Consider the following 17010-nt stretch of genomic DNA (forward strand, 5'->3'; position numbering starts at 1 on the left):
TGCTGGTACCATTGTTGTTCACATTAGTTAAATACAACCACAACAGAAGAGATCCTGAAGGGCGTTTGGCAGGCAGCACGGCACTGGGTTAGAGTACACCAGCCTCAGTAATTAGAGCCAGGCTTGGATCCTCCATCAACTTGCTTATATGCCTTGACCAAGTTACTGAAGCACCCCGTGCTTCAAGGGGAGAGCTGTACTCACCTCGAAGGGGTGTTATGAGGCATATACGTGATAATGCATGTCAAGTGCTTGACATACTGCAAGAGCTCGCTAATGAGTGCTTTAATTCAGAATTTTATTTTGATTTTAATTTTAAAAAACCTATAGTTTTCCTAAGTTCAGTGTATATTGCTTGAAAGGTAAAAAACAAAACGAAAACATACAAAAAGGCCAAATCTGAATGAATTCCCAGCACAAAAATCTTTGAGGTTGTACATTTTGCACATTGCACACGCTACTTTAAATAAGTCCCTTTTGCAATATGAAATAGGACTTAAGTGCTTTCTGTCCTAGTTGGGAACATTCTGGTCTCTGGTGTCAGAAACCCAAGTCCAATCAGCTTAAACACAAACTGGGGAAGGGGTATTGGTGAACCTAAGGACAGAACAAACTGGGCTTTAACTAGGGACCCTCTATTTCATCTTTGCCCCTCTTTTTTTGCTTCACTTTTCCTGCCAGCTTCATTGTTTCCTCTCATTGACCACTGGCTTTCTCTACACTGAGAAAGCCAGCTGCTCAGCATTTTTAAGCTTTTCACCATGCATTTCCAGACTTTAGAGCAAGATTAACTTGAGCCTAATCCCAAATGGCTAGGGACCTATCCCTAGAATAATGTATTTAAGTCTGGGAGGGGGTCTTGGAAGAAGACAGCAACTTGTGGAGAACCAAGTGGATGGAGTTGCAGGTGAGAGAGGGTGTTCCCAGCCCACTGCCCAAAGGACAGAGTGGCAGACAAAACAACAGAAGCCCATTATACCTTCATCCTCTCCCACATGCCCACTGCGAAACCAAAATCTGTTTTATCTTAGCTCAGCTCTGCAAAAATAACAGTACAAAACCTTAAAGGTTTGGGCAAAAGCCTTAACTTTAGAAAAGTCAATTCTCACTCATGCGAATATTCATGAGTACCCAACATGGAAATGTGCCTCGTAAGATAGAAGGTGTGAGCAGATCATTGAGGCTGGTAGGGATCAGCTACATGAACTTTCTAGTTCAGTTCAATAGTTCAATTTCCAGTTCTGTGTGGATCCTGATTTTTATTCCCACTCCCTCTTTCTCCCTAAAACAGAACTCTCTTCACCTGAAGAAAAAAAGCATGTATTTGCAGGTGTTAAATTAAAATGTGCTGCATTGCTAGGTTCATCTGTATTTCAGGAGGCAGTGTTCCATGGTGCATTGTTCTCAAACTTGAGAAATCTGCCTATCAGCCCTATGATTTCTGCCGTATCTGAGTACCACCTGCACTATTATTTACTTGTTTTATTTCTCTTGTAAACTCAAATACCCATTTTAATCTTAATCTGTTTTTCGTTGATATGCCAGTTACAATTTTCCCTAGTACAGACAACAAAAACTACGTAATTTAAAATACATTGACCATGTACCAATTACAGTTACCTTGAATACCTCCTCACTTTGGGAAACACTGCGAGGGTGGAAAATCATAAGCATTCAATGGCTCCTATCTGCAAGAAATTTTGTTTATCTGAATTGAACGTGTTTCTCTTATAACTTGTTTGGATAGAAAACAAAAAATCGGTAGATTCAGTCCTAGGGAAAAAAATTAAAAAGCATCCTTTTATTTATCCTTTGGCTCAGAAAAAGGGAAGGAATTTTAGTTCTTCAATACGGTTTTGTCTGTCATAAAATGAATTTTTATTACACAATACATAAATGCTAAAATATTACAGTTAAGACTAAAATCCTCTTTGATCATCACATCCCCATTCCATATTAAGGTAAAAACAAGTTATGAATTCAGATCATATCCTTCCAGACTTTTTTCTTTGCATCTGGCCACTGGAATTTCTATTCTGTTTAATGGTCAGTTAATGATTGATCAGATTTCCTTAAATGTCTTGAATGAGTTAAGTCCTCCACTCTGTCGGGGGGCTCTCTATAGGGAGCCCTACATGCATAGGGAGTTTCAATGCATGGGGAGTTCACAATTCTGCCTTAGCCTTCACTCCCTGCCTGTACAAGGCCCCACCATCAGTCAGAAGCGAGAGGCTGGGGCATTCTCAGGTCTTTCCTGAGAATATACATAGCTCTGCACATGCACATGGCCTTCTAGACCCTGAGAACTATATTACAAGCTTTAAAAAGCCCCCTGTAGACATCTCAGTCCCCAGATCTTGAAGTTTTTGGCCAGGATCTTGTTTGCCCCAAATGCAAAGGTATTGCAGCCTCAAGTAGCTACAGGGTTAAACAATTGCACTGATTACTTTTCAACAGATGTACTGGGTATAAGGTTTTTCCCACAGAGCGCGCTCCGGGGCAAGTTACATAATGACAACATCCTGCAAATGGGGATTTTCCAGGGAGCCGTGAGACAGGATCAACAGTGACAGCACTCTGGGGATGAGACAAACCCAGCATGCTCCCTCTGGTGGTTGCAGGGCTGCTGGTTTTCAAGGTTACTGGGGAGCTGGAGAGAGTGGAGATAGATTGAGTTAAAATATCATAAAACCTGCTGTTCTCACCAACGTTCAAATTGTTGATTTGAACAACCCTTGGTGGTTCTTCAAGACAAAAGTTTTCAGAACTTTTTGGGCAATTTTTTGCCAGTGTTTCTGTTGCTTTTCGGAGAAGCAAATTGATGGACGTCCTTACTCAGTCCTGTCCCCTGTTTACTCACTTTTGATGGAGACGAATATAACGAGATGTTCTTCCATTAGAAGAGACAACATCATCCCTATCCATGCCAGGCATCTGGCGGGAAATGGGGTCAACTGCAGAGCAAATGCCCCAACCAACAAGCACAGCTACTATTCACCTCTGTTGATAACCACCATTTTAGAACACGACGTAGAGTTGCCAGGTCTTTCAAATCTCAGTACAATCTGGAATCCTAGTATGTTGTGTGAAATTTCCACACTTAAAATAATGACTACTTCAATTAAAAAAAAAAATCAAAATATTGCATCACAAATAACACATCCATGGCAAAAGGCTATGGTTTGGAGCAGCAAGAGTCTTATGAATCACATCACTGCTATGTGAACTTTTCCTACCAAATTAGTCAACTGAGTTCAATTCAACAAACTTTTAGCTTCTATTATGAGCCAGATAACGTGCTATATGCTGCAGAGTTGAGGAGACTTGCTGCCCCGGACATACATTCCCTCCCCCCAGCTTCCAAGGCACTTACAGTCTACCAGTGGAAGTGGGAAATTCTTTTAGTCACCACACGGAATAAAGGGTACCCATGCACAGATTCAATTGTTAGTTTTAAACAGCCCAAGGAGGTGTTTAAAAGGATCATTTTGTACTCCCTCTGTTTAGGGAAGTGCGTGTGTAACATTATGCACACACGGTGACTGGGGGTAAGGAAGGGATAAAGTGAAAGCTGCATAAATCCTTCCGGGGCAAAGGGCCAGAGAGCCAACTTCTGACCTGCATGAAAAGCACTGAAGGCAGAATCCCATGGATGCTTCTTTCTTGGTTGATTCACTCATATGGGAGAGCATATCCTCTAGTAGCTTCCTGAGAAAGGGTGCACGGGAGGCAAATTTGTGAGATCTCTCATTTCTAAAAATGTCTTCATGATACTTTACACTTGACTGACAATAAGCAGGTGGGAAATCTTTTTCTTTCAAAATCTTGACGTACTCGCCCCACTGATTTCTAGCTTCCAGTGTTGCTATTGAGGAGTATCAGCTATTCTGGTTTCTAATCCTTTGATGTGACCAGTTTTTCTATGTTTTGGGGAGCCTCTCTTGGTCCTAGAGTTTAGAAATTTCAAGATGGCGTGCCTTAGTGGAGGTCCTACTTTCATCCATTGTGCTGAGCACCATTGTGCCCTTTCATTCTGGAAACTCACGTATTTCATGATTTTCTCTGCTACATTGTGTGTTCTTTCTGGAGTTCCTATTACTTGGATATTCAATGTCCTGGTCTGATCCTAATTTTTTATCTTTTCATTATTTTTGTTCTATTTTTTGGGTTACTCTCTTAATTCCAGCTTCCAACCCTTCTACTGAGTTTTTAATTTCCGAGAACGTTTTCACGTTCTTCAAGTGCTCCTTTTCAATAGCATACTATCCTCAGTCTACAGATGACTTCTCTCTTCTCATCTCTCTGGGGGTATGTTTTCTGAAGCTTCTTCTCCCTTAGCCTGATTCTTCCAAGGTCTTCACTTTGAACTTTTCATGCATGTTGGCAGCTTTCATCAGATGTCAAGTTACCCTTGGTTAAGCCGGAGGACTACAAAGCTGTTAGGGGATTGTTGACCGAGAGTTTCACCGTAGGGCAGTGACTCTCAATCTTGGCTGTATAATGAAATCACCTGGGGAACTTTAAAAAACTGATGCTCCAGAAATACTTTATTGGTATAGGGTGTGTTCTAGAAATAGGGATTTTGAAAAGCTCTCCAGGTGATACTACTGTGAGCCAAGGCTGAGAAGTACCACTGGAGGGTGCTCTTGCTTGAACCACTTCATCGAAGATCTTTAGATCTTTTTGGCCCACGAGGCTCTTCAGGGAAGATTCTAACAGTCTCCCATATGCCTATGTTCACTGAATCTCATTTTTGATATGGTACCTTCACTCTCAGCTGTGGAGACTGCCTCCCAGTCCAGGCAGTTTCTATTTTCCCTTCTCCTGAGGATAAATCCATAAGCTTCGGCAGAGGTGGAGGGGCAACTGACCAGCTGAAAAAAAATGGGAAGGGATTTTTACGGATCTAATGGCATTTTAAAGAGCTTTCAACCAATACTATTCTCTCCCCCTTCACCATTGCTTCAAAAGGACATGCTTCTATCAGTTTTTAAGCCTTCAGGGTATTCTGCATGTAAATTGAGTCGTTGCTCATTTTCCTCCCTGCTAAATTAGAATTCAGCTTTCTTCGGTTAGGTTTCCAAACTTCTGGTGTTAATAATTTCTCTCCCATTCTTCCCAGTGTTGAGGGGAGTTGTGACTTAAAAAAAAATCCTTTGCTACATTTTCAGTAGAGTGTCAGAAGCATGCAAAATTTGGTGTGTTCAATTTGTCATTTTTACTCATAAGAATGGCTATCATTCCTTATATAATAAAGTGAGATTTGAGTTATAAACCATTAGTTTCTCCATACATTTTTCCCCCAGAAATAAAAAAAAAAGATAGTAGGGATTCCTAGCGAAACAATCTAAGTACAATGATGAAACCACAGCTGTCGTAGGAACACTACGCTTGTATTGCTGTTGTTGTTGTTGTTGCAGAAGACTCGGACAGGAAAGGAGGAGTCAAAAGTGTAAGTTCATCATGAAGGGGGACATCCCGGGTGCTGGGTGACCAGAGGTAGACCCGGGCTCCTGAATTTTGGCATATAGATAGAATGGTAGGCAAAAAGGTACATTATCCACACAGACTGACAAATTAAACTGGCAGCCCATAGGCCTTTTTAGTCCACAATCACATTTTAGTTGGCCCATACAGGGGAATCTGGATTTTGAGCTTCTTTGTGACTGTGACCGGCAATCCTGCAGCACCTCAACCAGCAGGAGCTGGGCTGCACCTGCCTATTTAGATGGCACGGTACACATCAGCCCCTATGCCACCTGCCTGGCCTCTAAAGGCATTTGAATTTGCAACTTCTGGGATGTTAAGTTTTTAAAACGTAACAACAACAACAAAAGCAATCCTATTCATGGCAGAAAAACCCTACTTAAGTCAGAAAGAATTAAAACATTTATTGGGCATAAATATATTACATATACACTACAGATACAGTTAGGTATTACATATAGCATAGTATTTGCAAAATCTATACATTAAAATTGATATGGCAGTTTTAATACAATGCATATGAAATAGTCTAAAATTTACAATACAGGAAAACATATGATTATTTTTTTTCCTCCTAGAGTTGAAAAGCTTGGAATGTATGTCCAACAGTGAGGTAAAACATTTTGTCTTTCAATTTAAAGAATTGTGCAAGGATAACATTCAAACACATTCAATTAGGGCACTTTTCAATTTTGACAGGAATACTGAATTACTGTAGCCAACAAAACATGGTTAGAAAATGCCAACATTTCAAGTTGATAAGAACAAGGCAGATAATATGAAAAAAAATCTTTTAAAAAAGTTTTCTTCTTAAATGATTTCTTTGAGGACAAAGGGCAGTTTGCTTCACATGACTGGAATTTCTTGTGCCAGGGGTGGGTTTGACAAATAGAGCATCAGAAAGCTCCTCACTCATTCCTACATATTGCAAAAGGGCAAAGAGATAAAGTTAATATAACACTTTATTTTATTGTTCGTGTGTAATGGCAATATATATAGTTATATATCAATATCACATATACATATTTGTGATAGAAAACAGTGCCAGATAGAGTAATAATTTTTTGACCCAAGGGATTATAAGGAATACCAAATAATGGAGAGCAATAAAATAAAGTGCCGACAGCTAGTGTTCCACACACTTCAGCTTTCTGGTGCTTAAACAGATAGTACGAAAACCTCGAAAAAGATCAAATATTCATAGCAATTTTGGCCTAAAGTATTATTTCATTTAAAAAATTTCAACCAACTCAGAGAATTCCTTTATAGCAGCAGTTCTGAAGTGTTTCAAAAAGAGACTTTTTTTTTTCTGCAAACAGGGTTCTTGTACTCAGTTGAATCTTAATTCCTTAAAAAATGTCTTTTCCCCAAAACACCTGCATGAAATTGTGTCAGAAAATGCAGATGCAATGTTAGAGTGGATCATAATACACATTTAAATACAGGGATGAGATTTGGAAGGCCAGAACTTTGGCAAAAATATATTTACCTTGATGCCATCAGTTTGCAAGGCTAATTAAACTAATTATTATAGTCAATAACAAAATACAGAACTCTCTAGTACTTACTACATCAATATAGGCACACAGAATAATTCATTGATCTTAGCACTTTCTTTCAAGAGATGATTATGGTTTTTTGGGTACATGTAAACGTTTCAATCACTGCTAATGGATTTTTTTCTTTTTTGGCATTTAATGCACTAGATGCTCTTATCTTTAAAAACACAAGAAAATGTCAGAAGATTGATAATACTACAGATGTTGCCAAGAAACAAGACTGACCTAAAATTACAAAAGTATAAAACACAAAAAAATAACATGCTACAAGGGAAAATTAGTACATAAGTACATTTAAAAAATTTTACAATAAATAAAGATTGCACTGTAATTGGCATTTAAAGTACTGTATGCAGAATATAGTATAAATAAACCAAAAACAAAATAATGTTGGTTTCCCCATGACTTTGGTATGGGAATATTATAAGCTAGTACAGGATACTGCATCTTAAGACAACATAGACCAAGCACAAAATAGCTATGATCAAGAAAAACCAAGTAGCAAAAATATACAAAAACAGAAGCAGGGGGATACACTGTGTCTGTTGCACCCTTTTGGAATATATTTGCACCTCCAACTCTTAAATGTCCCTGAGGTACTCGAACATTATGGACTTCATATAAATAATCCAATGACTTTGGGTTAAAATTGATTATCTCATGACTCAAAATAAACATGCAAGAGTAACACTTTGCACTCCAATAGCACCTGTTGATCAAGGATCTCAAAGCACTTACAAACATTAGAATCCCCATTTTTACTTTATTTTATTTTATTTTTAATGCATGGGAAAACTGAGGCACAGAGAGGTAAAGTGACGTGTTCAGGTCACGCAGCAAGTTAGTGACAGATCCAGGGAGAGAATCTAGGCTCCTTGACCCCCAAACACCCTGTGCTTACCACCAAATACCATCCCCTCTCCACACATGGCCAGGTCAACCCCACAAAAAATAGGAACTACATATTAGATAACTCTCTTTTGGGTTTTATCAATTTTCATCCGCTGTTAGATTAATATTATGTGCACTGAATTAAGGTATTGAAATTCAATCACTTCATTGATACCTCAAAGAACAGCCTAAAGGCAAATCTTGCAAAAATAATGAGCTGATGTGTAAGAAGATTGCTCACAATTAGTGTAGATCGTGGACAATGGGCAGAGGCACTAAACTGTCACCAGTTCTCGTCATATAATTCTGGTCACACATAACAGAATATAATAACTCTAGTGATTAGAAGTAGTTATATACAAGACAAACAAACAAGTTAAAGCAGCTTTTACAACAGCTGAACATGGAAACAACTAACTATTGCACAATGCCCTCTTAAAGTTACTGCTATGAATCGACGTGGTAACATCTACAATGCTCCATAATTTATAGGTGCATTTTGGTTACTTGATTTCTTAGACAGGCAGCTCATAGTGTTAAAATCATAAGAAATACAGATTATTAAAACATTTTAGATTAAAGTACACATTTTGATTTAAATGAGCTAAACAGTTAAATAACTGAGTGACAAAATGGTTGTTTAGGGCAGCCTTTTCTGAGTGAACACATCTTCCGCATGTTGTTGTCCTGGGTGGTAATACTCCGACGACACTGAAATCCTAGCCCTGTAACTACACACACTGTGATTCACGTTCACAGACATCCATGATCAAGACAGAAGTGACTGGTGAATATAAATTACTAAACTGTAACATGGAAAAAAAAAATCAAAGGCTTGCAAAAGACATCAGTGAAAACAGAATAAAGGCAAATCTGAAAATTTAAGAGAAAACATAAGAATGCTAGCTTTTGGTATCTGGTTTGCTTTTTTTCTTTTTTTTAAAAAAAAAAAATCCAGTTTAATCTCTTCCTAGTTTTGCATTTCAAAAAGGTGCACCAAAACACTGATATTTTTTTCCTAGCTAAACCTGTAAAACAAGAGAAGTATATAAATCAAAGAACAAAAGGGCTTAAAAAGGGGAGTATCTGAATAAATGTGTGTATTAAAAAGTGTAGCATTAATTAAATTCATACCTCTAGTTTTGTTGGGTTTGTTTACTTCATTAAGAAGTACTGTAATATAAAGGCAAATAAAATGGACAAAGTTGCAAAGCCAACCACAATGAGGGCTGCAAACTGTTCATCAGTAGGCATCATGCTCTTCATTTTGGGATCATCTAAGCTCCCCATGTCCCCTGTAAGCATGACCTCACTTCGTTGTAATACAAAAGCCGCAGAGGGGCTGAAAGCTCCGCTTAGCTCCTGAGAGGTGTCTAAACAGCGACGACACGCACACACGCGGAACCTGTAGTCTGTGTTGGTCTGGAGGCCTGAGATTTGGAATGTGGCTTCTTCTCCCTTGTATACCTTCAAGAAAAGGGAAAGTCCTGGTCAATTAATTTATAACATCACTGTGATCTCTAAAGCATTGATCATATAACACAGGGGGCCTCGTGGACCCAGCTTGGTTTAAATTATCTCCATAACAACAACAAAAGTTATATAAAGAGGTATTTTTCCCAATCTGTGCTTCATCCATAAAAAAAGGTATTCCAGCCCACTCTGAATAAAACATAATACAAAATTCAGTGACTCCGTTGTTGACAGGAGATAAGGCACTGACTAGAACTGCAGCTGACATAAGTAAGCAAGACACATCTAGCTATATTTTAATAATAATTTAGGCTATAAATCAGAAGATGACAATTCTTACAGAGGGCTCCATGATCTTGGTTCACAGAACAAATTAACATTTTTTAATTTGAAACAATTAAAAAATAATTATTTGTACAAACAATAAAATGCAGTTTCAGTTGGATGATTTTTTGACAATTATCGGATACACCATGTTAACACTACCCCATCAAGATATCCCACCTCTAGCCCTAAGAAGTACACAATATTCTGACTTCTAATCCTGTAGTTTTGCCTGTTCTAGAAGTTCATATAAATGGAGTCAAACAATATGCACTCTTGTGTGCCTACAGGATTCATCCATGTTACTGATTCAGTAGGAGTTCCTTTTACTGTGGAGTGGTGTTCCATTGTATGCTTACAAGTCAATTTATCCATTCTTTTTGATGGACATGTGCCTTGTTTCCAGTATGGAGCTTTTACATAACAAGACTGCTATGAACATTTTTGTACAAATCTTTGAGGACTTAAGTTTTTATTTTTCTTGGGCAAATACCTACAAGTGCTAGGTCATAGGGAAAATCTATATTGAACTTCAGGAGAAACAGTTTCCCCAAGTGATTGTATCACTTTGCACTCCCACCAGCAAAGTATGACTTGAGTTCCAGTTGCTCCACATCCTCATCAACATTTGTCATTGTCAGTCATTTATATTTTAGCCATTCTAGTGGGTGACAATGCTACCTCATTTGCATTTCTCTGATGCCTAATGATGTTTCCCACCTTTTCATGTGCTTATTATTGGACATTCATATACCTTCTCTTGTGAAGAGTATGTTTGAGTCTTTTTGCCTATTTTTAATTTGTTTGCTTTTATTAATTTGCAGGGGCTCTTTATATAATCTGGATATAAGTCCTTTGTCAGATATGTGTTGTGAATATTTTCTCCCAGTGTTGTGGCTTGCCTAATTGTTTTCTTCAGAAATTTTTTTGAAGAAGTCCAATTCACCACAAACTAACATTTAAATAATTAAATGGTAAGTGTTTCCTCCCTGTCTGACGAGTCTGTGTTTTTCCATTAAGGATCTGGGATGTTTTCTTCCCCTTTGTTAACTCTAATATAATCATCACGAAGCTTACTATTACAGGGACTTGAAAACTACCAGTTTACTTAGAGATTATCACTCTTGAGTTGACTAAAGCTAATAGGAGACTTTGAGGGAGGAGAAGGGAGGGAAGTCTCACAAGGTTCTTCTATCAAAATGACACCAATCCTCAAAAAATTTAGAGGAAATGATAATCAGATTAAAATTACATAAAAACTCACAGCTTATATTAGAGTCAATGAATAGAGATAAAAAAGTAGCCGGAACTCAACCAAATGAATAAGAGATTTGCCTGGTGAGTAATTAAGCAACAAAGTAAAATTAACTGAACCCTTTCTACGTTAGTGGCACTGAGGCAGCATCTGTGAAATGCTTAAACATGCCTGGTACATAGTAACTGTACAGTAAAAGTTAGCTATTATTATACATTTAGAACTTAAAAACAACTCCAAATACATTCTTAAAACACAGCAATTAAGGGTGATAGGTATGGGTATTTTCAGCCTAGCAACAGGCTACTTTACTAAAGCTGACAATTTTCCCCTTTAATACAAATTCCCTAGAGAATAAAGAGTATATCCAACAATCTCAATTTTGTCTGAAACACTCACCAGCTATTGAGAGATAATGGGAATCTAGAAATGTTTAGTGTTTATAAAGCCTGGTGTATAAACTTCTACCAAGAAATAGGACATTCCACCAGTGAACACAAGTGTACTAGCCACATGTTTCGTGATGGGCAAATTGAATGACAACGCAAGGATCTCATGGTTTAGAAAAGGAATCAGAATTCCAATGTTCACCTGATATTTAGCCTTTTTCTTAAGATTTTTCCTCCCTCATTTTCAAACTTTACAAGTAGATTTTAAGTGTCTTATTTATCGTACTTTTGGTTAGTGACTAAGCCCCAGAAAACCAATTCTGTTTGTTTCTCATACTTGTCCAGATTCATCATTACTGTTGCTATTCCTTTTGTAAGATTTGAAGCATGTTCCTCCTGGGGAGTTACCCTGTTTCTTTAAAAACTCCATAGTTTTTCACTAACTAAGGCGTGAGCCTTAGTAACTAGAATTACAGACAGAACAGGGCTGGAACAACTAAGAACGAAAGAACTGTGAGAAAACCCCGGTGGTACTGAGCGACCACTCCTTTCTCACTGCTAGTTCTAATGATGAATTAGTTAAATGGTCATTTTACGATGAACTCGTTGTCATGGTGACCGCCCAAACCCACACACCACCAACTATTCAAGAGTTCTGACTACACCATGATGGAACTGTCTATGAATTTCCCAACATGTGGGTGGTCTCAGGAAAACAATGGTGTACGTTTTTTCCCCTTTAAAGAGATCTTTTAATTGTGAATGTTCTTTACTTTCTTAATTTAATTTCTTAAATTTAAATGCTCAAGTTTGTATTTTCTGAGACAAGTCTTTTCTTGGGAACTGTTGGGACCATTCACGGAGGAAATGATTTGCAATCTACGGTACCAGTATGCCAGTTTGATAAAGCAGGCCCCTCCACGCTTGCCATCTGAGCTTTGGTTTCCCTTTCTGCAACGTCCCAGGCACACAATCCGTTCTGACTCGACGGTGGTGCTAAGTTAATGTTGGGATGTTGACTGAGTTGGAGAAAAAGCCTTACCTGCAAGGTTACCTGCTGCGCCTCTTTTATTGATTCTTTCAGAGGCCATACCACTTCAAATATTTGTTTACACTCATCAAAAATGAAATATTGTAGCAGTTGGAGCCCTTCTCTTCCTCTGTGCAACCCTGGGGTACTGAGTCTGGTCTGACTTGGACACTGGGAGGCACCGGGCAGACTCTTCTCAAGCTCAGGAACTGGAATCAGGATCCCAGGTCTAACAAGGCTTTGCTCTGCCACTTTGTGAACTCGGGCAGGTCACAGCTTTGAGCCTTAGTTTTCTCATCTTTCATATGGGGATAGTAACAGCACCTAACCTAACTCCAAGCGAGAGAGAGGACTGAATGAGAAACTGTATGAGAAAAATGTTTTGTGAAAGGAATATGCTGGAGATAAAGCAAATTTATCAAATTTAATCCTCCTGATTGCTCTGTCAGGTGAGTATTCCTTCCATTTTAGAGATGAAGAAACAGGTTCAAAGAAGCTGTTACTTTCTTAAGGTCTCACAGCAAATAAGGAGAGTGGTGGACCCAGCTGAGAGCCCTTGAAACTCAAACCACTATGCTCACCACTAGAATGGCCCCCCCTCTGCTTGTTCCATTCCCTTTGGTAGGTAGTGATGCTACCACCACCCACCCTCCACTTTAGTCCTCATCTAATGACAATCATGCGACCCTAGGTTGGCCTCTGACTTTGTCTTCCCACAGGGCCCCACTATCTCCCTGGTGTTTCCATTAAACACCTCCCAGATCACTCTGCCCTCGTTCCTGCTGCCCCAGAAGGAAAGCACTGCCTTCTCTTGATGACGTATGAAAAGCAGCCCCCTACCCAGTTTGCGCCAAGCAAAGACTTGGGCAGCATTTCTGTCATGCGGCCTCTTAATGTCTGCCATTAAACAGTGACCTGGTGCAGAATATCATTTAATAACCTATCCCCACAGATGTTGTACAGACTTTTGCAAAGTGGATATAAATGTTCATTCTATCTATTTAAACGATTTCTACGGTTTCCAGAATTTGCATGGCTAGATCCTTTTAAGAAAGCTGGCCCAGGAGCATATTTAACTTCCCAGCAACCCAGTTCACAGAATCTTGAATACAGATATCATTTATTACTTTTGATGGTACCTCTCAACTCTAACTCCTCGGAGTGAAGATCTCTGAAAAGGTATTTAGAAAGCAAAGGAATGCTACTTTTCTCGTATCATTAGGCAAAAAGCTTTGTGAAGGAAAAATGAGTATCTAATTGAAGGGAACTTCCTTAATGACAAGTCCAATCAAAAGTTAGGCTTTAATTTGTAAGTATGTTTTTCTTTTAGCCATTCTTGTCATTTTAATTGGAACACCTCCCCTGTCTTATAAGCATTGCAACACAATGTTAACATTATTTTTAAAAAATGTATTTATGATAAATATATTCAGTGTGGGACTGTGTTCTATTATCTCCTTGTCTCCATAGCAACCAGCACAATGGCTTGAACAAAGTAGATGCTCAGTCAATGTTCTCTAATTAGAACCCTCAAATACTCAAGTAGATATTCTCATACCACATTGTTGAAAAGAAGGGATAATCACCAGCAACAAGAAAACGTGAACATTAAGTATTAGAACACACATACAAACCACAGAGGCAATGGGAAAAGTTTTGTACAGGCACAGCCATCATCGTAAAAAAAATGGAACCATTAACAATGGTTAACTTGTTTTCAGTGTATTGATAGAAAATATGGAGTTTCTAATATATTTTAGAAATAGTCAATAATGCTTATTAAGCCTTTTGGATTAATTCTTAGCTAAGGAAAAAGTAAAACAATCCCAACCCTCCACTTCCTGAGGATTCTGGTTCCTGAGGTTTGAGAGAACTAATTCGTTTTTGTGTAAATAATCACAGCCACAGGTCACAAAATCAGAAGGTGATCAGGCCTGCCACACAGCTGTGCCTGCACTGAGGTGACTTTTCCTGGGGCCGTGCAGCTCGCAAGTCAGAGCAGCAGGCCGTGCCTCGTATTCCTTTGTTCTCATTCATTTTGACAGGGGCACCATTATGGGCTTCTCCTCCTGCCTCAACCCAATTTAAAAGGCATAGCTTCATTTAAGATCTTCTTTATTGAAGTAACCAATCACAATATCTCAGTAAGTAATATAAGCAATATTATTTTTACAAAGACTATTTCTGTTCTTGATTTGATGTACAATATATTTTAAAGTAATTCTGACATGTTTATTCCAAATGGGAGGATTTAAAGTAACACCCAGATAACCGAAATGCAGAATCTGTGACCCTTAATTCAGAATAACATGCTTTATAGTTGAAATCCTTTAAACAGAGAGCCTTTTGGGGAGGATCGCTGGAGGCTTGTATCTGGGCCAATGTCAGCATCTCCTTACTGACATTGCCCCTCTCCCAAGAACTGGAAAAGGAGACCTAACTGCACAGCACTGTTATTTACACAGCACCTTCTCATGATGGAATGCATCTGATGCTCACAGTAACCCTGAGTTAGAGGATTAGCATCCTGACTTTTGAAACAAGCTGGCCGAGGCTCTGGGAGGTGAATTAATTCTTCCAACATCACACGACTGTGGGAGGCAGACTTGCCCCCTAGCCCCCAAGCTCAAGAGGGAATCTGCTATCCTGCAGGCGTCCTCCTTGTCCCTGAGCTGAAGAGGACAGGCAAGGGTACTGTTACTGAACTTCTTGGGGGTATGCTGTTTTCACCCCAAGGGGCTGACAAGCTCTGAGAGCACTGAGCATGCTGTTCTGTTATACACCACGCATCCTTCACAGTACAAAGCACCTAACAGTTTCTCAATAAACCCGGAGTCCTATACATGGACGCCATGAAATTGAATATAAATTTGTTTCATATGAAACTTTAAATAGATGCATGCATGAGCATTTTTCTGGTATAATGGGTCATGGTCTTAATCAGATACTTAAAGCGACCAGTAAACCTAAAAAAATTAAGAATCAGTAAAATAAATGAGGCTTTTAAATATCTCCATCTTGATCTATTCTTATTTTGTTTTGGATTTGACCCTTTATTCATGCAAAAATAAAAAATTGTTCAGTGAGACAGTCACAGCCTCACCGTTTAATTTCTGCATTAGGGAACGGAATTGAAAGCCATTAAAAAATACATAGGCTCCAAGACTTTCAAATAGTTATGTTAAGAGAAGACCTTTCCTCACAGGACCTTAGGCGATACCAGGAAGAATCAATACACGTCCAAATACTATATTCTACAAAATGAGACAAAATAAAAATATATTTAAACAGAGATGCCATCAAACTAAACATAAAGTTCCATAAATTTTCAGATGCTTCCAAGGTTTTGTTAATGCAACAAATCTGAGCACCAATACTATTAATGATATGTCACAAATTCTGATTCCAAATAGGTAACAATTTTTTACTTTGTTACCCTTTTCTCATCTTCAATGTTTAAGTATTTTTTGTAAAAATTATTGCTATCTGAATAGGGATATAAATATGAATTACTTTGCTTTACATTCTTATGTATGTACTAAACTGTCTGTGTTACATCTTGTGCAAAACAACAAATCAGTCACCTGCATATATATACAATTTTCATTCTTTTCAAGAATGCTTTACAATTAAGACTGTTTGAAAAGAAGTTTCAAGCTTCTTGATAAAAGGTTGTGCTTGGAATGTTTATTAAATGGCAGAAAAGCCAAATCAATATATGCATGCATTCTAAGGCAGAGTAAAATTTTAGGTGAAAATGGATTTAATACTTTGTTAAGAGATTATTTCATAATTAAAACCAGCTGCTTGCCTCACATCATGATAGCTGAATAAAAGAAAGCCGACTAGCTAGAACCAAGGCCAAGTGAAAGTCAATGTTTCAAGTAGAACATCAGAAAAAGCTCTGGCCCTTGCCACATGCTGCCTGTAAAAATAAGCATGGGGAGCAGGACATCCTCCTATTACGGGTGATATTTTACCTAAGTTACAAACATCACTTCTAAATCCACTTCCCACCGCAAGTATAAATAACCCTGTTCCTTTGAAACTGCCTCTTTCATGCACGCAAGAAACATTTATGGAGTGCCTAACTATATGCCAGTCCTGGGAAAATAAAAATGAATAACAGAAGCCCACACACTAGTGGGCCCTGTCTGATTAGTGCTCTAATTGAGGTGTACACAGTGCTCCCTAAGAGCCTGCAGCTCTGCCGTGGTGCATCTCAGCCATGGCTACCTCTCATCTTCTTGTGCTTTGCCTCTGTGAATTCAAAGCCTGTTATCTCTGCACTATAATTATTTTAACCATTACTCTGCACACATAATATAAATAGGTTTCATTCCCTATCTCATGTCCACAACAAGTGAATGAAATACTCAAAACATCATGTTTAAGTTAATGCGTATTGAATAGAGAGAAGCAAAAAACTCAGTACAAATTGTCCCTGACTCGATGCGGCTTTTCATGTACCACTACCCACCTTAATCATTTCTCGGTAAATGTAGGAAACACATGGTTATGTGAAGAACACTAATCCCTATCCACTGAGCCTGCTTGTTCCACTGTGTTTTCACCTATTTTCAACAAGAAATTCTTGTTTGT

General features: G+C 38.5%; 1 protein-coding gene across 5 annotated transcripts in view; it reads right to left on the reverse strand.

Moving 5' to 3' along the window:
* Window positions 1-1771: 1771 nt before the first annotated feature.
* FNDC3B (fibronectin type III domain containing 3B) overlaps window positions 1772-17010 on the reverse strand; it is a 333064-nt gene continuing 317825 nt past the window's right edge. For 3 of the 5 annotated variants that reach the window (XM_058556344.1, XM_058556345.1, XM_058556348.1), the window contains one exon: window positions 5872-9404. In XM_058556344.1, coding sequence (XP_058412327.1) covers window positions 9093-9404 — 312 coding nt within the window. In that variant the 3' untranslated portion in view covers window positions 5872-9092. Of the gene's footprint in view, window positions 4875-5871; window positions 9405-17010 lie in introns of those variants that run through there. The other 2 variants (XM_058556347.1, XM_058556346.1) reach the window with 2 other exon arrangements.

The sequence above is a fragment of the Diceros bicornis genome, chromosome 15 (genome assembly GCF_020826845.1).
Source record: "Diceros bicornis minor isolate mBicDic1 chromosome 15, mDicBic1.mat.cur, whole genome shotgun sequence".
NCBI classification, from domain to species: domain Eukaryota; kingdom Metazoa; phylum Chordata; class Mammalia; order Perissodactyla; family Rhinocerotidae; genus Diceros; species Diceros bicornis.